Raw genomic sequence first — 23,040 nt, 5'->3', positions numbered from 1 at the left:
ACTTTTTTCCCTTGAGCGACACATTTGAATGCTGACATATAATTTTGGACAAAAACAGAAGTGGGAAGATAAGTGGGAGGAAGAGCTAATGTTGGCCAAACTTAAAAATGTTTAAATCAGAAGTGGAGGGGAAGAGGTAGGAAATATGCTCTGGAATTTTGTGGCACTTCCTTTTTTTCAACCTGTCCTCTTTTAAGTGTTGCTTTCTGTTATTTCTCCAGGAAAAATTTCTTATCCTTGTGGTGAGTAGGTGGGTGGGTGCTGGGCCCCAAACGTCATGTAAACTGAGGTTGGGGAGGTTTCTTAGTAAAAAAGAATTCCTCATTTTCTCCCTTCCAGTTATGGCTGGAACCATTTGTTTCACTTTTATCCTTCACCTAACTTTTACTTGCCCTAAACCTGATTCAGATGTTTTATGGGAGCATTAATCTGCCAACGTATTTTTGTGTAGCAAAATTTGGGCAAATAACAGTAGACCATTTTATACAGAATGAAAATGCAGCTGTTGGTGTTGGTGATCTGTTTGGTCCTCGGGACGCTGCATTCCGAGGGGTCCACAGGGAAACGGGCAGCTGTGGATCCTGAAGCAAACATGAATGTGGTAAGCTTCTCAAAGGCATGTGCTTTTCAAACGAGTCTGTGACAAATGTTATTTTCTTAAATCCAGTTATGTGGGCTACGTGAAGCCACAACTCTACTCTCTTTGTAGCCTTTATGTTTTTCACTTTCTCTGAATCTTAGATCCAGTTTGCTAGACTTTTCTCACCAGGTAATGTATATTTAACAAACCTCATTTTACCATTATATATACTTCTTAATGAGATAAACGATAATTTTTATTAATTCATTTAATTTTTAAGTCTCACTGAATTTGTTTAAAGAATAATAAAAAAGTGTCCAAGCTTTGCAAGAACGTTACTATTACTGAATGCTGGTTTTAGAATACATTGAACAAAGATTGTGATTAAGAATGTCCAGGGAACATATTCAATGCAAAAGTGAAAGTATCTGGAAAAAAAAATTTTTAGAATAAATAAGCAGAAGTAATCACTTGATTATTATTTTAATTAAAATATTTTAAAGTTATCAATCATAAATAAATAATAAAATCTAGAAATACCTCATGTAGGCACAAGATATCGGGAAAATACAGATTACGAAAGAAAACAGCAGCTTTAAAATAGATGATGCAGTGGTCAGGCAACTTTAGGGACGTTAAGAGAAATTCATAGTGAACTCGGTGACCTGGTAACAGGATCTTCGGGTTAGGTTTCATTTCTTGTCCCAAATCTTTTCTTTTAAAAAATTCTTTCCTATAAGAATAATAAAATTAAATCCTTTCAATCCTAGAATGATGAAACCAACATTTAACCAAATACCTGTGGGTAGAACATGTGGGTAAAACAAGTAGAGGATTTACTCTTTGATGGAATGTTGGCTACTAGATTCAGCAGACTAAAATTTCAATAACAATTGATTTCTTAAATAATTAAGAAGGAGAATGTCATTGATATTTTACCTTCTCCTTTCTTTGCCTGCTAATGTGGGAGATGATGTCAGATTCTGTCCACAGAGTTTCCATTTTCACTCTTTTTCTCTGCAGAGTGAAATTATCTCTTACTGGGGATTCCCTAGTGAGGAACACCTAGTTGAGACAGAAGATGGATATATCCTGTGCCTTCACCGAATCCCTCATGGGAGGAAGAACCATTTTGACAAAGGTATGGGTGTTTTCAGTGGTAAGATAGGAAAGCTCTTAAAAGTAACCACATTGCTAGAATTTGATCAGTTTTTATATCAGTAACCAAGTTCAGATTTATCTCGAAAACATTTGAAATGGGATTATTTTTAGACCAAAGTACTAAATGTGTCACATTTCTGCAAGGCATAGAAAAGCACTTTCTTTTAAAGAAGTAAGGACAAGAGACATCTAATTTCATATTTTGCTTAAAGGTTCAAAGATCAGATTCATTTGAGGATATGCTAAAATCTCTATTTTCTTTTTTAAGGAAGCATCTTATTTAATGAAATGTTTTGAATGTTAAGTAGATGGCTTTTGCTATTTGAAAATTATTTAGTTTTTCAAATAGGTCATGTATTCATGTAGTCCAAAAATCAAAGAGAATGAAAAAATACACAGTGAAATACCTCCTTCCTATCTCATTCCCCACTTCTAATTTTTTATGTATCTTTCTAAATAAACTCTCTTCATTTTTCATCTTTTTATATCCAAAAATCTCATTAGAAACAAATAAAAACATAGGTTTTTATTTTTCCCTTGCCTCCCCTTTAATACAAAGGGAGTGTTTTGTTCTTTGAATTTTCTTACTTAATATCTTAGCTATCTTTTCATACAATTCATAGCATACTTATTCTTCAGATACGTAATATTCTGCTATATAGCTGTATCATGATTTATTTAACAAGTATCCTGTTAATGAGCATTTGTACTATATACAGTCGTCTGCTAACAAATATTGCTGCCATACATAATATTTTATGTGCACAAATTAATTATAAGATACATTTCCAGAAAAAAAAATTTTGAGTCAGAGAATGCATTTGATAGATACTGTTAAATTGTTTCTATGTGCACTTACACTAATCATTACTCTCACTAGATTATATTAAAGTTCTTATAGCTTTGGTTTAAAAAGCATATATGTAAATATATACATATTTGTAATACATTTTTTCTCTCATTTTCTAACTCAGGCAAAACTGAGGTTTCCAATGCAGATTAAGGAATTTCTAGACAGACTACCTGAAACTGTTAAACAGATTTCAGAATAAGGATGAGAGAATTCATGCTGAGAGAATTCACCCCCTCTCCTCTTTCTATATCTACCTCCAGGCTTCTCTCTCCACGTAGCTATTAAAGCACATAGGGCCACATGCCCTACTTGTGTGTATCTCACCATTGCAAGTGACAGTGCAGTGCCCTGGAGTATGAGGAAGGTGGGCATGAGTCCTGATATGCTCCCAGGTGGTAGGAAGACCAGTCAGGGAACCTTGGTGCTGGAGCTGGCTCTGCCCTGATTAATTGTGTGCTTTTGCCTTTGTGAGTCCTACATTCTTTATCTGTAAAAGCAGTTGATTGACTGGGATGATCTCGAAGTTCCTGTATAGTTCTTATGAATCTCAGGTTCTGTAGGCTATATTCTTTATTTCAATTTTTTGGGGGGGAAGGGACAAGGGTATTAAGGGGGTGGGGAAAAAACTCTTGCTCTTCAGAATGGGGAACATGGACAGAAAGTACTCTAAGCTAAATCTGGTCATAGCATTAGGTCCCCATGTTCTTTCTCTGTTCTGAGGAAGCCACCCTTAGGGGATAAATGATGTGTATAATACCTGTCATGAGCTAACCTCAGAGGGGAGTTCTCAAGGAAATCTGTGATGGTGATGAATGACTTAGTTTCTAAAGCTGCGATCCCCGACCCCTGGGCTGCAGAATGGTACCGGTACCTGATTCCTAACAGGCCACACAGCAGGAGGTGAGTGGCAGGCGAGTGATTAGTGGCAGCATTAGATTCTCACAGGAGTGGGAACCCTACTGTAAACCGCACATGCGAGGGATCTAGGTTGCATGCTCCTTATGAGAATCTAATCCCTGACGATCTGAGGTGGAGCGGAGACGGTACAGCTAGTGCTGGGGAGAGCTGCAAAATCATCCTGAAACTATCCCCCTTTCTGCACCCCTCATCTGTGGAAAAATTGTCTTCCATGAAACTGGTCCCTCGTGTCAAAAAGATTGGGGACTGCTGCTCTAAAGGAATTGTGATTTTCCTAAGAACTGCATAGGTGCTTTTCTGATGGTTTACATTTCCATGGTTCAAGGCAGAGCGTGGGACAGAGGCTCTTTACTGTCCTTTACTCCTGTTCAAGAGTGACGTTGTTGTCAAAAAGAATAGAGGAGGTGTTTCACATCCCAAATAGAACTCATCTTCTCATGCATGCCACTTCCTCTTCTGACTTCCTCCTCTATTAATAGCACCATCCTCCTCCTAATGACCGTGGCTGGAAACTGCAGAATCATTCTTGACTCGCATCTTCAGGTAGCTGGCACGTCTTCTCTAGGCTACCCACGTTAATAAAGTCAGAAGCCGTGAGAGTCTTGAGCCACTTCCATTCTCAAGGCTCTCCATATATTAAAAAAAGAAAAAATTTTAAAACAGGAATATGGATATTCAGTCTGCTTATAATTCAAGAAATTAGTGCTTTTAATACACATAAAATGATGCCAAAATCTGTACTAATTGCAGTGAAAAAATTGAAAAAATTATTGAAAAATCTATATTCAGTATAAAAAATTATTGGAAAATCTATTTTCATCTATCTATGAAAAAATTATTTACTTACTGCTAGCACATTGTTTGCGGAGCCTGAATTTACAGCTGAATGGTGAGCCTCTCTCAGTCCTGTGGCAGTGACCTCTCAGCTGTACATGTAGTGTTACTTGGAGATCACTGGAGGTCTTTTTTATGAACACAGGACTGGGCCACATGGCTCGTCTGCCTATGTTCGCTCATAAGATTTACCAGCTGCTCTCCTGTCTGCCAGCCTCCCTGTTCTCATCCTTCCTATGTGGTTTTGCAAGATTAAGCTTCTTAAAGCCCAACCATAATTATGTGATTTTGTCATTCAATAATCTTCAGAGGTTTAATGAATAAAGATGCACACCTTTCCTTAATACTCTGTCTTAGCTGTTTTCCATGCCTTTCACCCTCATTTTATACAGTAGTAGCCCTTGGCCAGCCATGGAGTAAATGTGTGCTGTTTCCCACCCCTAAGTGACCTTATCAAGTGTTGAGCTACCCTTGCCTCTTGCTAACTCCTTAAGGGAATTGAAATTCAGAAAGTAATCATTTTTAGGGAAGTGGTTCTGTTTTTGTCTGCTCAGCCTTATTTCAGAGAGTCATGGGGTGGTAGCGCTAGAAGGATCTGATTCTGCCTGGGCCAGGGATTTGAAGAGCTTATAGTTTTAACACACTCCCTTGGTGGATTCCAAGGTAAAATTTTTGGGTTTGGCAACCTGTGTTCTAGACCAGCACATTTTACTGGGTAAGAGAGCCAGGCTCAAAGAGGGAAGGGGATTTGCCTCTGGTCAAAGGATCATGGCCCAACAACTGAGACCACAGACTCAGTGTTCTTTGACCTAGAGAATGTGGTCTTATGTAATAAGTATTGACCAAGTTGATCCCATGATAGTCAGAATATATATTTTTTTCTGGCTAAAACAAGGAAATACATGCTGGTCTTGCATAAAATACATAAAACAGCAGCAACAACAAGGCATGTTTACTCTTTACCTATCTAGGAAATTGGCCAATTGTCAAAGCACCAAGAGTGGAACATTTGTTTGTGAAAAGTTATGAATCTGCTGGCCCAATGAGTGAAATGGCATTCTGGACTGTGAAGGCCTGGAGCAACTGCCTTCAGCATGCAGAAACAGACCTTAGCAAAGACTTCCCCAGTGTTGCTTATTAGCTTTTTGAGTCATAATTGAATATTCAGTGTGGCTTATGACCATTGGCCTGTATTTTGCTTTGATTGCTTGTTTTAGGTTTCTGACTGATTTCTGGATTCTTCTTATTTGTCTTTCCTTACAGAAACTCTTCATTCCTTTAAAAAAATTTTTTTTTTTTTTTAAGACAGGGTCTTGCTCTGTCGCTGGTGGCTAGAATGCAATGGCATCATCGTAGCTCACTGCACCCTCAAACTCCTGGGCTCAAGCAATCGTCTTGCCCCAGCCTCCTGAGTATCTGGGACTATAGGCGAGTGCCACAACGCCCAGCTAATTTTTTAAATTTGTTGTAGAGAAAGGGTCTCCCTATGTTGCTCAGCCTGGTCTCGAATTCTTGGCCTCAAGCAATCCTCCTCCCTTGGCCTCCCAGAGTGCTAGCATTATAGGCATTAGCTTTGATAATCTGGGATGTAATTTTTTGCCCCTGGTGGCACTGAGCAGATGTGAGTTCATTAATCACCACCTGGGCTTGGTGTCTCGGGCTGAGGTCCAGGCTTGCTTGGTGCTCTGATGGCACTTTGGTTAGGGGATAGTGTCCAGACCCTTTGCATAGCTGAGCAGCATAAATCAGTGTCAACTACAATTTGTCTCATATACCCAGGGGAAGGCTGGAGCAAAGAGCTGAGTGGAAAGGGAGAGAGTGCTCTGCCCTGCCCCCTTTCCTCCACCTTCTCTTCCTCTTGGTTAACCACTCTGACCTATCCTCTGTCCTCAACCTAAATGTCACTCCTTCAGGGAGGATTTCTCCAGCTGCTTGTACCAGGTCAAGCCCCTGGCTACGTGTCCTCATAACTCTCCATGTTTTTCTTCTGTAGCAGTGAAGACAATAAGCATTAACTTATGTAGGCAATGGTGTGTGTGACCTCTGCCTCCCCCACCAGAGCGTGAGCTCTGTGGGGGCCCGAAGCCTTCTCTGACTCTGTTTACCTGATAGTCTCTCCAGCCCAAGGCTGCAGTCTACCCAAGCAAGCTCCTGCAGCCTTGCTGGGACTGGAGTGAGCAAAACATTGCAACTTTATGGTGTTCTTTGTGCAAGGCCACACCGCAGTAAGGATTTCCTACTTCTGGGCTCAGAGACACCCACAAACACAACTTGGGGGCTTCCTGTGGCGGGTAAGACTCAAAGCCGTATTGCCTAGTGGTTAAGGCGAGCATGCGAACAGCTGCCTGCCTTGGCCTTAGGTTCCAGCTCTACTACTTTAACTGGCTATATGACCTTGGAAATTTTCTTCACCTCTATGAGTTTTAATTTCTTCATCATTAGACGGGAAGGATAATACTTGTCACTTCATAGGTTGTTATAAAAATTACATGAAATAAGGCCTCTGAAGCATTTTATGCATTATAATTGCAAGCTGTGGTTTCTGTTTTTAATGTTTGGAATCATGATGGATTTGATGGTAAGCTCTGCTGTCTGCTTCCTTGGGACCCAGTCCTCCCTGACATGGATTGTATTCTAGGCTATAAGGAAAGGAGGATAATTCTTATGCTAAGATTTGTTTACTACGGGCAGAGGTTGCTGCAGTGAGAAATGCACTAGATAGAACTGTGTCTGCGGGTCAGGTGACCAATGCCGTCACCTCTGGCCAGGTGTCCCCTGCAGGTGCTTCCCTCCCTCCCTTCCTTCCCTCCCTGGACCAAAGCTACATTATTTCCCACCACTCAGCCAACAGCGAAGCTCTGTGAACTCAAGTTGCTGTAATGTGAAGCTGTCTGAGGACTGGCTGTGGTGGCAGAGAGGGCCAGGGGAGGCAGAAAGGCAGTTTGGCATGGGCGTGGCAGGCATGTTGGTGTCACATGACCTGGGTTTGGTTCCCAGCTCCACCATATACTAATTGTGTGTCCTGGGGAAAATTATTTATTCTCTCTAGGCCCCCAAGTCCCCAAAGTAGGAAGAATGATGTAAATGGCCCGGCATCATCCTGGGTATGTGGGAAACTCTAATTAAAATAATGCCCCGGAAAGGGTATATGGTCTACGTTGTGTGTGGAGAGAATATGCGATTTTCCCCTTCATTTATTCCTTCGTTATTTCATATATTTAACAAATTTTTATCACGTGTACCACGTGCAGGATTCAGCACTAGGTGGGTGCTGCAGTGACCAAGACAGAGCAGGTCGCTGCCTTCATGTTGCTTAATGATCAGAGTGACTCTGTCGCTGGTGGTGGGGAGAACAGCACCGTGAGGGATGGGCCAGTTTTCTTCCCTGCTGGGTGATGTGGGTGCTCTTGTGTTCACTCCCGTAGGTCACCTCCTTTCCAGCAGAGCAACTGTGCAATGTGAGTGCAGTGGTCTGGACTGTGGCAAAGGCCACATCTCTTTCTGAACATGTCCTGTGGACAGGCCAGGTGCTGTGCCCTGTGGCCTGTGTGAATCACCAGGTGAATTCTCACACAGTTCTAGGAAATAAGAACTCTCGTTGCCCCCTACTTTACAGATGAGGAAATCGAGGTTTATAGGGGTTCATTAACTTGCCCAAGATAAAGCTGCTGGTTGGTGGTGAAGACAGGAGTCACAGCCTGTGACGGAGCCCTTGCCCACTCTGTGTTCTCCTCAGGCCCAGGGGACCACTGCAGTGTCCCTGATAAAGTCACACTGTGGAAAGTGTCTGATTTAGATCACCTGCACATCAGCTTCTATTGCTCAAGTTCCTGGGATAAATGCATAGGAGATGAGCCTGTCCTTATGCACTCCAGTAGATACCAGGTGGCTGGCTGCAGCTTCCTACCAAAGTTGCTTATTGACAATGTTTTGGGCTGTTTTTTGAGGCCAACTTTTCAAACTAGAATTAGACTATAAAACTTCACCAGTAGCTCTCTGCTTTGGATAAACAAAGGTCTACTCTTAATAATTCTTGACAGGGAGGCCCCAGAACTACCTTCAGGGGGCTGTTAGACACTGGCCAGTGTCTGCCTGGCCTCTCCCTGGGCACTGCAGGTGGCGCAGTCTTCCCTGGGCCAGCTCAGGGGAGCAGGGCCTGGCCATGTTCCTTTGTAGCTGAATCCCAGCTTGAACACAGCTATAGATGGGCTGAATCAGAATAGCCAGGGAAGCTTATCAAAAACAAATATTTCCAGGCTCTGTCCTTAGAGTTCCTGATTCTCTGAATCAGGGTCAGGACCAGGAGTATGTCTGTTTCATAAGTTCCCTGGTGATTTTGATATAGAGCCAGTTTTAAGAAATGCTGCCTGCCTTGCTATGAAATGGCTGGATACACACTGAATACTTATGTGCACACCCCCTCTCCTCTGCCATTTTATTTTTATATGATTTTTTTCTTCAGAATGTTGATTAAAAGCAAGGGCTTTGGAATGAAGCAGGCTTGGGTTTCAATTCCAGCACATTGCCAGCTGAGTGTTAGCAGGCAGGTTGCTTAACTTCTCTCTCCAGACATAGGTTATTTCATCTTTCAAATGGGGGTGTATCTTAATATCTCTTATAACAAAGCACTATGCCTGACACATGTTTGGTAGCTGTCATGACTAATACTGATAGTAGCGACAAAGCATCCAGATGTCAGAATGCTTGCTAGGGTTCTTGTTCAGTGGGTGGAGAAGACTCAGGAAAGCCCTAGACCCTGGAGCTTTTGGTGATTTAGAGTCTGTCTTCGGATGGTTGCACCAGCCCGTGGACTTTGGGTTTGTCCAGTGCTAAGGACTTAACTTTTCTGGGTATTGACCTTCCTTGGATTGTCTAGTGCCATGCACCATTCAGGATGGTACAAAGTGCGGGGCTCTCGTGACTTTGCATTACTCAGTGTGAGTTAGTAGGAATGTGTGTGCATCATATGCAGAGTCCTTGGTGCCATTTTGTCTAGAACCTGCCATGGCAGGGAAAGGGCTACCTTATGTCCTTGTGATTACATTGGGCCCACCTGGAAATCCAGGTTGCTCTCCCCATCTCAAGATCCTAAATCGCAGCTGCAAAATTACTTTTGCCATGGAAGGTAACATAATCACAGGTTCTGGGAATTAGGATGTGGATATCTTTATGGGGCATTATTCCACCTACCACACCAACTCAGAGAGCTGTTAGGGGACTTATCTGAGATAATGCATGTCAGGTGCTTAAAGTAGTACATAACACATATTTAACACTTAGTATACTCTTACTGTAACTATGATTATACTACCTGGGCTAAAGAATGCCACTTCATTTTTCTTCATACTTCTTACATTCTAATAGTATTTTATTACATTTACAGTTGACTCTTGAACAATGTGGGGGGTAGGGGTGCTGGCCCCCCAGCAGTTGAAAATCTGCATATAACTTTTGAGTCCCCAAAAACTTAATTACTGATAGCCTACTGTTGACTAGAAGCCTTACTGATAACATAAGTTGTAGATTAGCACACATTTTGTATGTTTTATATATTATGCACTATATTCTTTTTTTAAATTTTTTAATTTTTTAAATTTATTTTTATTTTTTAATTTTTTTTGAGACAGAGTCTCACTCTGTTGCCCGGGCTAGAGTGCGGTGGCATCAGCCTAGCTCACAGCAACCTCAAACTCGTGGGCTCAAGCGATCCTTCTGCCTCAGCCTCCCGAGTAGCTGGGACTACAGGCATGTGCCACCATGCCCGGCTAATTTTTTTTCTATATATTTTTAGTTGTCCAGCTAATTTCTTTCTATTTTTTAGTAGAGACAGGGTCTCATTCTTTCTCAGGCTGGTCTCGAACTCCTGAGCTCAAATGATCCACCCACCTCGGCCTCCCAGAGTGCTAGGATTACAGGCATGAGCCACTGTACCCGGCCTATGTACTGTATTCTTAAAATGAAGCTAGAGAAAAGAAAATGTTATTAAGGAAATCATGAGGAAGAGAAAATATATTTGCTATTCATTAAGTGGAAGTGGATCATCATAAAGGTCTTCATCCTTTTCTATATGTTGCATAGGCTGAGGAAGAGGAGGAAGCGGAGGAGTTTGTCTTGCTGTTTCAGGGGTGGCCGAGGTAGAGGAGGGAGGGGGAGGCAGGCAAACTTGGTGTAACTTTATGAAAATACATTGTAAGTTCTGTCTTTTTTGCTTGTCCATTTCTCTAAACATGTTTCTATAGAGTACCAGTTCTTCTTCCACCATTTGCTTTAGCTTCAGCACCTGTATCATAGAAGCATCCATGTTGCAAAAGAAGTCAAAAGCAGTCTTGAATAATCAGAATTCTTCTGCCAGATTGTGTAATGTCAATTCGTTTTCTGACACTGCTTCCTCTATGTCTTCTTCCTCATCATCTAGCACTGGTTTGGAAGCGTTTATCTCCACCACTCATCTTCTGTTGATTCCTCTGGTGGTGTCTATGAGTTTTTGAAGTTCTCCCAGATTCATATCTTGAAACCCTTTACCCCCCCCCCCCCTTTTGCCATATCTACAGTTTCTTTCATGATTTCCTTGACTGGCTCTGTCATAAATCCTGTGAAGTCATGTGCCATATCTGGACATAGTTTCCTCCAGCAGGAATTTATTGTTTTGGGATTGAGGGCTTTCATGGCTTTTTCCATAATAATGATGGCATCTTCAATGGTGTAATCCTTCCAGACTTTCATGGTGTTCTCTTTATCAGGGTTCTCTTCCATAGCCTTGATCCTTTCCATAGAGTACCGTGTGTAATGAGCCTTATGATCCCTTGATCTGGAGGCTGAAATAAAGTCATTGTGTTTGGGGAAAAGTAGACCAGTTTGACACCTTCAGGGTTCTGGGTGGCCAGGGGCATTGTCCAATAAAAAAAAAAACAACAAAACTTTAAAAGGCAGTCCCTTCTTGGCAAGATGCTTTTCAATGATAAAGCATTGATGGAACTCATCCAGAAAAATGTGCTTGTTGTCCAGGCCTTCTTGTTGTGTGACCAAAAGACTGGCAGCTGGTGTTTAAATTTTCCCTTCAAGGCTCAGAGTTAGCAGCTTTATGGAGAAGGGCTGTCCTGATCATAGACCTAACTGCATTTATTAATATATAAAATAATAGTATTAGCCTGCCCACTCCTGCCTTAAATCCTGGCACTTGCTGCTCTTCCTTACTAATAAATATCCTTTGTGGCATTTCTTTTCTAGAATAGTGCACTTTCATCTGCATTAAAAATCTGTCCAGGCAGATATTGGTTCTCCTCAGTGATTTTCTTAATGGTATCCACTGCCTCTTGGTCAGCAGAAACTGCTTCTCCTGTTATCTTTTCTTTTCTTTTCTTTTCTTTTTAGCCAAACCACTTTCTAAAATTATCAAACCATCCTTTGCAGACATTAAATTCTCCAGCTTTTGATCCTTCACCTTCCTTTTGTTTTAAGTTGTCATACAATGACTTCACTTTTTCTCAAATCATATTAGAGTCTATAGGTATGTCTTTCTTATAGCAATCCCGCACCCACATAAAAGCTTTTTGCAAAAAATTAGAAGGTTTTTGCATTGGTTGGTATAACTTCAGTGACAGGTTCATGAATTTCTTTCTTTTTCTTTTTTTTTTCTTTACAATGGTTTTTAGGCTGGATTCATTTATCTTGACATGGTGGGCAATCACAGCTGCAGACCTCAATCTAAAGTACATATCAAGCAATTCAACTTTTTCTTGTAATGTCATGACTTTTCTCTGCTTCTTGGAAGTGCTTCCAGCATCATTAGTGGTACTTCGTATGGGTCCCATGGTGTTGTTCCAGGTTTATGGTATTACGCTAAACACGATGAAAAATATACAAGAACCAGGAGAGATTGCTTTTTACCGAGATATGCAATTTGCTGGAGAGATGAACTGCTCACACAGGGATGATTAGCATCACACTGTGTTTTAAACAGCTACTTGAAACATTTGAGCTCACGGCAATAGCAACATTATTACAGCAGTTCAGTATGTACTGCAGTTAATTTTAAGCAGTTTTGATTTAATATCACATCTTTTTACATTTGTTCACATTTCTCTGAACTGCAAATGGTGCCATGTATGGTCTGTGTGTGCATGAGTTTTGATAAATTTTAATTTTTATAACTTATATTTATTTTATGGTAGTAAATGATGAAATAGACTAGTATCTACATATATTCTATGCATTCATGGCATACCTAAATTTTTCTTAATTTTTTGATATTTTCAGGCTACATAGTTCATCTATGAGTTTTTTCAAATTGTTGCAAATCTCCAAAAAATTTTCCAACTTATTTATTGAAAAACCATATTTGAGTGGACCCATGCAGTTCAAACCCATGTTGTTCGAAGGTCAACTTTATATTTTTATTATTGTTATGCTCAGGGACTATTGTTTATTGAGCTTTGCTATATATCAGCAGCTTCATCGTCCCCACTGTGGAACAGGACGCCTATATTTTAGAGAGCTTGTATACATCCTACAAGGTCTCATAGCTAGTAAGAACTGAGGTCTCTTTCTTGCTAACACCCTGGTGTTTGACGTCCTCCTTGTTCTTCATTTTGGTTCTGCTTTGGCCCTCAGCTGGTTTCTTGCAACTGTTTCAGAGTGTGGTGAAATCTCATCTGGACTCAGCGTCCAGGCAGAGAAGGCCAGGAGGAACTTCCCCACCTACCCAGTCATCTTCCTCCTGGGGGACCGTGGGCTCAGCACATTCTGTTTCAGAGTCTGCCTAATCCCCTCCTGTCATCCACCCACACTGGGGCCTGATCAGGCAGGTGGCATTGTGGTGGACTGTCACTGGCCTGCTTCTTTTTGTCAGCTCTGCGCTATTTAGGACCATGGTGAAGTTACTTGTCCTCTCAGGGCCAAGAAATAGTCCTTTTAGCCTTTCCCCTTGACCCTCAGCCCTCCTCGAGCCAACTGTAGGGCACAGCTGGGGAAGGCAGCCCCTGCCCTGTCCTGCTGGTTTGCTGCTCGGACCAGGCCTCAGGCTGCCTGAGTGCCTTGAGCGGGCTGGTCCTTTATAGAGTGTGGTGTCCCTCCTCCCGTTCCCTATCCCCTCCATCTACTGGAGATTACTTTGTTCAAGCATTTGGTTCTCATCTCCCCAAAATAGCTTCCTGCCTTCAGCCTGTCATTCTCATAAGGCTTTCTGTGTGTTCTAGAATGACTTCCCTCATTAACCTTCTTTCCCATAGCAAAGCAGTTAAGAGTCTGGCCCGTGGTATCTGACACACCTGAGTTCAAATCCAACTCCCCCACTTTCTAGCTCTCGTTCAGCCTTGAGCAAATTATTGGACTTCTCTTTGCCGCCATTCCCAGTTCTGTTAAATGGAAGAAGTACCAACTTACTAGGATTTTCCGTATGGTACCTAGCGCACATAAGCATGCAAAATAATATTATAGCTAGCCATTATTTTAATAAACTGTTCTGAGCAAGGTGACAAGAAATCTGATTGAAAAATAGATGTGAGAGGCAGTAGGTTCCTAGAGAGAAACATCTCTTGCCAGCAAATCCTTAAATCCTTGATTGGTGGTAAGGTGGGAAAGAATGACAACAATGACATGATACTTTCCTTTCTTCCCCCTGGTGGGGGCAGGTGAGAGAAGCTGGCAGACACTTGGTGGGGGGGACACTGCTTCCAGTGCCCTGTCTATTCCAGCACCCTTTTGTATTCACCCAATGCCAGAGGGAAGGGGCAAGCAGGTTAGCACCCACCTTTAGAGTAATGCTAACACCCCAGGATTTGTTGCCGTTTTCTCACTGTTGGTGATCCGTCATGCCTGATGGAATTGTTAGCACTGGAAGCTCAGTGGGTTACGCCCTCTGTGTCTCCCTCCTCAGAGGAGCCCTTTTGTTTTGGGATGAAAGGGAACTGGCCCAGCCTGGAAAGATGTGCACCCCATGAAGTCCTTTATGCCCCCTCTGAGCCCAGGTCAGATAAGGCACCGAATGCTCCCAGTGGTCCTCCCGACACAGCCGTGCATCAGATTCAGGCAGGGAGCCTTTCATGTGCGCTCAGGGCCCATCGGCAGAGGCCCGGGTACAGTATCAGTTCTCTGCTCACCCTTTGTGGGGAAATCTGTCTCCCACTTAACATCCAGCCAATGTTTCTTTCTCTGGCTGAGTCACTTTCTCTTCCTTCTGGGCTTTTCCTGGGCTGTGTTCCAGCCTTTTTGAGACTGGGCTAGAAAATGATTGCATGTCTGTCTCCTCTGCTAGGATGGAGCTCCCTGGGGGAGGAAGTGTGGGTGACCCATCTTTGTGTCCCCAGCATCTAGCACGGTAGCTATTACTCAGTAGGCATCACCAAAGGTTTACACAAGACGCGACATGTGTTTTTGAATCATTTCTTGATATTTTAACTTCTAGCTTACTGCTTAGCATATAGCAGGTTCTCAGAAAAAATTCTTCAACTGAATGAGTAGGACACAGCTGAGTGCCCTTGAGTTGCTCTAAGGCCATGCGACTTCTCAGACATTTACCTTTCTTTGTCAGCCCCTTCCCTCATCTTTGGTACTTCCCACCAGAAAACAATGTTTTCTGGAATTCTTTGCAGTGCTCCACCCAGGTCCTCCAGATTTGAAAACATCTTGCTTTGAAAGAATAGATTCATTGTTTCCTTCCCATCTGGAGCCATTTTTTTGTATCTGTTTTTTTTTTTTTTCCTTCAAAAGTGAAAGACTTATTGGATATCACGTATCGATATGTATTTCTGACTTTACAGGAAAAATGTTTTAATTTTGACACTCTTAAGAATATAGATTACTGCTTATATGCTTTTTTTTTTTTATAAATAACTTCCTGATTTTTATTTTTTTCTCAAACAATCCCTCCAAAGAATAGTTGCTTCTGTTACTATGTTGACTGACAAACAATGAAAATCTTAGGAAATTTTTCATATATGGACATACACAAAGACAGACATTTTTCTCTCCCAACCTGAAAAATCTGAATGAGATAAAGAAAAGATTTTTAGATCTATACAGAATTGAAGGGAACAAATTCACTTAGTACTCCTGGTTAACATAATTAACATAAGTTGTAGGATTATTAATAAAGATCATAAGAGAAGAACTGTATCTTTTGAGATATACATTAATTTTATATCAAACTTGTAAATCTCATTGGATTTCTGTGATTATCATGTTCTTAAGTGTTATCATTGAAATATTAATATAAAATTAAAAATAAGTTATTAGTTTTCTTTTTTTTATTTATTTTTCTTTTTTATTTTATTTTTGTTTTTTTTTTGTTTTTTTTTGAGTCTAACAGTATATCTTGTTAGATACAGTATGTCCTCATAATGTATACATTATTTCTTGTACAATGATATGAAATAATATGGGAAATATTCATGATAAATTATTAAGTGAACAGTGCAAGTTAAAAACAATAGTTTCATATTTTTTCCCCACCCCCCCTTTCCCGAGTCAGCACCTTCAAGTGTTACCACTCCCCAAACGGTGCGCAATGCACTCATTGTGTAGGCATACCCCCATCTCCTCCCCCACCCCCCACTGTATCTTTTTAATTGAGCTTTTGTAGTCTGCTTAGAGTGAGGAATGGCGGAACCTAAACAAACAAAAAGGAGAATTTTTTAAAAAGTGGCTTTGATTTGTCCTTTCCCTATTACAGATGTCTTAACAAATCACTGAGATTTGTCTATAGCTTTCCCCCCTTCCCTCCACAATGGACAGCTTTGCTGCCCTTCTGGGTCTACACAGGGCGGGCTGTGTGTGTGTGTGTGTGTGTGTGTGTGTGTGTCTATGTGTGTAGGTGTAGGTGTAAGCACATGTGTGCAGCTACGTTCTCTTTCTCCCTGAGAGGTCACTTCCATTTTGTGTCCAGCTTGTGGCGTAGAGTTAGAGATAATGAATATCCACAGATAACCTCTTAATGTAAATAGTTTATCTCAATGTAACTAAATTGTTATTTTCTTTGTTTCTTTTTCTGTTAAACATGGACTCTTTATAACCTAGACTGCCCTAGTGGTTGTTTCCGGCAAAGCCAGATCCACAGAAATGTAACTATGGAGCCACTGCAGGAGCTCTGGGAGTGCAGAGTGAGGGGTCTGGGAATTTTTAAGATGCCCCTTCAAAGGGTAAAGTAACTCCCTGAGAGAAGCCTTCTGCAGGAGTGAATGGTAGGTGTGGGTGGAAATAGGGTATTTACAGCTGCCTTAGGCATTGTCTTCTGGGTAGCACATGCCCGACCGAGTTGGCCACTTACAGTTCCTTGGCTTCCCCTGGCCTGCAGGAAATGGGGCAGCAGCTCCTCGTTGCCCCTGGGAACCCAGGAGTTATTTATTGGTGGTGTTTAAAGACTTTCCTAGTATATCTTCAACTTGTCGACTCCCACATTTCTCCTTTGAAGCTCCTGAGGGGTTGGAGAGGGAAGTACAGGGAGACTTCAGGGAAATTTTAAACACTTCCCATCAGGAAAAGGTAGGGGGCTGAAGCCTGGGCCCTGTGGGCTGGCCTGTTCCTTCTCTGCAGCCTCAGTCCTGCCTGGATGCCCACACATTATCCGCTTCCTCCTGTCTCAGTTATCCCTCCCCCAGGGCCCTCCCCAACTTCAAACCATTCCTGCCTTTCTCCCAGGACTCTTCCTGAGAAGCTGACTAAGCAGCTCAAGGGTTTCCAGTAAGAGTTAACTACAGAGGCACAGGTGGGAACAAGTGCCAAGAAATCTGGCCACCTGCGGGGCTTTCCTCCTGCCTCACTGTAACTCTCCGTCCAGAGGGAAGATTATTGCAGTGGTTTATGTTACAGATGATCTGACCGACAGGAGCCTTTGAAGGTCAAGTCACCTTCCTCATTGCTCAACTCCAAAGCATGTTTGATGGGTGGAAAGGATCTTTATATGCCAAAGGAACCGTAGCATGAGCAGGAGAGCCTCTCTTTCTGGAAAATATCATGCGCCATCAGTGGGCAGAGCTGCCATGTTGATTCCTGGGCACCGTTCACATTGCACTGTACGGTCACCACTGGACAATGATGCCTCCTGTAGTTGTCCAACCAGGCAGCCCTGCTTTGGAGGTACTATTAATTAAAACACATTTTCCCAACTATAATTTAATGATGAATTAATTTTGGTAATTATTGTCACTTACACTGAAGTTTATAATTTTGAACTTTTATGATTATTTTTTTCTTTTCCCAGCTTGATAATGATCATCTTCATCGAAGGCAGGAAGCCTGTGCATATGAGATGCTGTAGATACCACAGTGCCGTGTACATAGAACTTTCGCAGTAAATTTAGTCTTATTAATATTGCATTCAAATGAACATTTGAAGGCAGAAATGAGCACGTAAAGCAGCCCTGAGCATGTCCAAAGTGCTTTCTAGTCTCTAGAAAGCAATGCCTACATGGCCCTGGCATTGTGGAGCGCTACCATTTTGTGATTAGAAAATCACAGGAGTCATTTTGGGCTCTTGGCCTGGGGTCCCACTATTTTACAATAGGAGGGGGACAGCACCCCCCATTGTACAACTTCAGTGGGCACCATTAGCATTGTTATGCATAGGAGCAGTGCCTCCTGGAGTTGCCTACAGAGGCCACCTTGCATCAGAGGAACTGTCATTTAAAAACAATTCATTGGTTACCTAATCTATATTAGGACATTAGCAGAAATAAAAATTTGTCAATTCACTTCCAGTTTTATCATCCCAACAAATCATTTTTCCTATTTTTCCTTAAAATTTTACATTTCTTCTATTTGGCATATATTATTTTTGCATACCTGTAGTCCAGAGTAGTCTATAATTTTGTATTCAGCTGTTTTTTTTTCCTTTGCAAGCTATGTTATAAGCTTTTCTGTGCTATCACAGTCCTTGTCATGGTTGATGGCTTTAATTGTACCAAGTGGATTACAATTAATTATTTGGCCACTTGACAATTGGCTCATTTCCAATGTTTTACTATTATAAAGAATGAGTAGAAGGCAAAGGGAGCTCTTTTTGTTTCCTTTGACTTATGTGTCAGTCACTATGCTAGACACTTAATTATCTCATTTTTCCTTTAACAATTATTTCTAGAACCAAGACTCAGACTGGCTAAGCAGCATAGTAATATGAGCTAATATACGTTGAACTCTTACTGTGTGTCATACCCTTTGCTAAGAACTTTTCATATAATATCTCATATCTCTCTACTCCCTAGAAAGTACATATTGCCACTCTTTCAGGAATGATATTAATTTCAGGAAATGTTTAAATGCCTTGTCCAAGGTGTCATGTCAGAACTCGGAGAGGATAGAGTTGAACCCAGGTCTTTCCAAACTGTCTAAAACTCATGACCAGTATTCATGAGGGATGTTTCTTTTTTCCCCTCCTCTTTTTGTTCTCTGCTGTGTTCCCAGTGCTGGGAAGAATACCTGGCACATAATTGGTGCTCAATAAAGGCTTGTTTAATGAAAAATGGAATGGTCTCAGCACTATATAAGCAGCTTGAGGTCAGGTTTCTTTGACTCACAGATATTTGCTTTTCTGCTATATCTCAGGTACAGGTGTGTAGGAAATAAAATTTACACACACATGCAGAAGCCACACATATTTAGGAGTTTGCATGTGTGTGTAGTTCTTTTTATTCTATTTCACTTTTTTATTCAGCTTGAAAGTTTTTTTTTTAAATAAGGCTTTATTTTTTAGAGCAGTTTTAGATTCACAGCAAAATTGAACATGAGGCACTGAGATTTTCCGTATACCCTTATCCCCCCTCATAAGCATAGCCTCCCCCATTATGAACATCTCCCACAGGGTGGTACTATATTCATCGCACTTGAAGAACCTACACTGACACATCATTATCACTCAAAGTCCAGAGTTTACACTGGGGTTCACTCTTGGTGTTATACATTCTATGGGTTTGGACAAATGGATAATGACATGTATCTACCACTATAGTGTCATACAGAGCAGGTTCACTGCCCTAAAAACCCTCTGTGCTCTGCCTGTTCATCCCTCCCTCCCCCCAATCCCATGATATTTCTATTGTCTCTGTGGTTTTGCCTTTTCCAGAAGGTCACATAGATGCATCCTTTCCCGATTGGCTTTTTCACTCAGTAATATGCATTTAAGCTTCCTTCATGTCTTTGTGGCTTGCTGGCTCATTTCCTTTTAGGGTTGAACAATACTCCATTGTCTGAATGTACCACAGTTTATTTATCTGTTCACTTGCTGAAAGACATTTTGATTGCTTCAAAATTTTGTCAATTATGAATACAGCTGCTATAAACATCTGTGTGCAGGCTTTTGTGTGGATATACGTTTTCAACTCTTTTGGGTAAGATACCAAGGGGCACGATTGCTGGATTATGTGGTAAGAGTATGTTTAGTTTTGTAAGAAACTGCCAAACTGTTTTCCAAGGTGGTGCTATTTAACACCATTTTGCATTTCCACCAGCAATGAGTGAGGGTTCCTATTATGCCACATCCTTGCCAGCCCTTGGCATCGCTAGTGTTTTGGATTTTGGCCATTCTATAGGTGTATAGTGTTATCTTGGTGTGTGTGATATTTTTCTTTTGCTTTATTTTTTTAGGAATCATTGTGAGAAATGCAATTACTACAGCAAACTGTAGAAACATTTTGTAAGTTCTCAAAAATGTATTCATTTTTTCCTTTGCTGGTTAAGTTAGTGTGTCTTGTTACTAGACATTCAAAAACAGTCCAGTTTTGCTGCTACCTTGCCAGAACTGTTTTAAAAGAAAAATCCTTTACTTATGTTATATAAGAATACATTGCTACCTCAATATTGTAATTTGTTTCCATTTCATTATTTGCTTTAGGAGGTTTTAAGGATGACTTGTTTAACAAGATACCATGTTTGTTTTGAAGCTTGGTGCTGACTACTTCCTAAACATGAATGTTTTCCAGGTCCCAAACCAGTTGTCTACCTGCAGCATGGCTTGCTGGCAGATTCCAGTAACTGGGTCACAAACCTTGCCAACAGCAGCCTGGGCTTCATTCTTGCTGATGCTGGTTTTGACGTGTGGATGGGAAATAGCAGGGGAAACACCTGGTCTCGAAAACACAAGACACTTTCAGTTTCTCAGGTTGAATTCTGGGCTTTCAGGTATATTTGAATTGATTATAACATGGGTGTGTTTCCTTACACCCAGTACCCTTAACACAGACACACGGGGATTTTAGCAGAAGAGGTGGATCGATGGGTAACTCTGAAATTGTATGAGAGGAAAAAGTGATGTCTCTTGAAAGGTTTTAAACCTTGCTAGGAATTTAAAACTAGCATGAGGTAAATTATAAGTAAATTATTACATTAATAATTAGATTTAGTCAGGGATTCTTAAGTTATTTTGGCATTCCTGGTGGTGTGAGAGCTCCTGAGTAAATGTCCCGTAACCTTCCTCCTTCCTCCATAAACATGTGCTCCAAATGTTCACTTTTCTTTATACAAATTCTCTTCTCTCTCTTACTTCTGGCTGTACCAATTAGTTGCTGTGTGACATTGGACACGTTGCATACGCCCTCTGTGTCTCAATTTCTTTATTTGTAAAATGGGGGATAGTAAACACCTCATAAGGTAATTGGGGGCTTAAAGGAGAGGATACAGGGAAAGAGCCTCCATGGAGCCTGGCACATTGTCAGTGTTGGGGGCCTCTCTACTTCCTGATGACAGACACACACACACCTGGGTTCAGGACTATGTCTTGCTCCCAGGTATTAGAAAAGGTCAGCAGTGTGGAGGCCTCCAGGCTGACTTCTCTTTTGTAAGACCAGAGCCTCCTTAAGGATGAAACACAAGAAGGAGAACTTTTGGCAAAAGGCATGTACAAGAATATGGTTTTTGTCACACCATTTGAAATAACAGAAAACTAGACACTACCCAAATGCATGTCAACAGTGAGTGGACAAACAAAATGTGATATATTTACATAATAAAATGAGAATGAGCAACCTACAACTATATGCAACAACAGGGATGAAGCCAGATATAGAAAAATGCATACTACATAATCCCACCTATAGAAAAATTAAAAACAGGTGAAACTAATTTATGGTATGAAAAATTAAAATACGAGTTATCTTTGGGAGGCACAGCTGCAAGGGAGCCCAAGAGGGCTTCTGCGGTCCTGGTAATGCTCAGTTTCCTGAACTCATTGCCCGTTTGCCTATCTGCGTTCAGTTTGTGATAACTCATCAAATTGTATGCTTGGTATTTGTGTGCTATTCTATTTTATGTACTATTTCAATGACAGAATTCCTTTCTTGGATTACAGTTATGATGAAATGGCAAAATATGACCTACCTGCTTCAATTAACTTCATTCTGAATAAAACTGGCCAAAAGCAAGTGTATTTTGTGGGTCATTCTCAAGGCACCACAATAGGTACGTATGTAATTAAGATTGAAGTTGATATGTCTTTATTACAGAAATTGTACTTGTTCTTAAAAGTGATATATTAAAAAAGTTCAAATGTATTTATTTTTAAATGCCAAACAGAAATAATGAACAGGGCAAAGAATTTGGTAATATTTAGTGTTCTTTGGAGATTCATGGTATAAGGGTCTCTTCAAATTGAAGGAATTAATATAAGCCACATTGTATTAGTTATTTTGGTAGCTAAGCAAGGTAGGGATGGGAGAAGGTAGAAGATAAATTTTCTAAGTTCAGAGACAGGTGGGATATGGTGACTCATGCCTGTATTCCCAGCACTTTGGGAGGCCAAGGTGGGAGGATCGCTTGAGGTCAGGGTTCAAGACCACCCTGGGCAACATAGCAAGACCCCTTCTCTACATAAAATAAAATATTAGCTAGGCGTGGTGGTGTATGGCTGCAATCCTAGCTATTTGAGATGCTAAGGCAGGAGGATTGTTTGAGCTCAGGTGTTCGAGGTTACAGTGAGCTATGATAGTGCCACTACACTCCAGCCTAGACAACAGAGTGAGACCCTATCTCAAAAAAAAAAAAAAGAAAAGAAAAGAAAAAGAAAATAAGAAAATGTATTGACTTTGAAAGTTAAGTGGAATATAACTAACTACAGATACAAGGATGACAGGTTATACTTTATTTACAAATGGTTTTAAAAGCTATGTGCATTCTTAATTTATATTGATTATAAAAGTAATGTATGTTCATTGTAAAGAAAAATATAAAATTTAGCAAAGGTTAAAGAAAGTAAAATTTGCCCATAATTCTAGCAAGCAAGAGTTTTCTCTAATTAGGGCGTAGGGGCCCATCTTATAATTTATTTAATTCTCCCTTTTAGTGTTTGCTGTGACTAACACCTTTGTGTTTATGTCACATGATCTCCTTAGAACACGTTCCTAGAAGGAGACTATATGAGAGGTCTGAATGTTTTTAAGGGTCACAATATATATGGTTAACCTGTCTCACCCTCAGAAAAATGGAGCGAGTCATTTTTCTGCATTCATATTCCTTCTCTCATGCTTGTCTACTTGCATCCTGTGCCCTACTGCTCCCTAAAGTGACATTCTGGGGCCAAGTGGCAAGAAGGGACCTCAGACAGGGTAAAAAAGATATTTAAAGCTAGGAGATTCTAAAAGCAGGAGCTCCTTTGGGATCTTTGGTGGTTTGGATGTGTCTGTGAATTGTTCTTGGAGGGGCTTTGGGGGATGAAGGGGTGGGGAGCTGTTAGAAATACTGTCTTTGGTTCCCGTTGTTAAAGGAACGGGGAAGA

The 23,040-nt window shown here is 41.0% G+C and overlaps 1 protein-coding gene across 1 annotated transcript in view; it reads left to right on the top strand.

Annotated features, from left to right (window-relative positions):
• The window catches only part of LIPA (lipase A, lysosomal acid type), a 38,945-nt gene that overhangs the window by 2,438 nt on the left and 13,467 nt on the right, over positions 1-23,040 (top strand). The window contains exons 3-6 of the mRNA XM_069461077.1: positions 490-601; positions 1,604-1,721; positions 20,255-20,453; positions 21,619-21,728. Coding sequence (XP_069317178.1) covers positions 490-601; positions 1,604-1,721; positions 20,255-20,453; positions 21,619-21,728 — 539 coding nt within the window. The remainder of the gene's footprint in view (positions 1-489; positions 602-1,603; positions 1,722-20,254; positions 20,454-21,618; positions 21,729-23,040) is intronic.

The sequence above is a fragment of the Eulemur rufifrons genome, chromosome 28 (assembly GCF_041146395.1).
Source record: "Eulemur rufifrons isolate Redbay chromosome 28, OSU_ERuf_1, whole genome shotgun sequence".
Taxonomy (NCBI): domain Eukaryota; kingdom Metazoa; phylum Chordata; class Mammalia; order Primates; family Lemuridae; genus Eulemur; species Eulemur rufifrons.
This window is presented reverse-complemented; position numbering and strand designations above follow the sequence as displayed.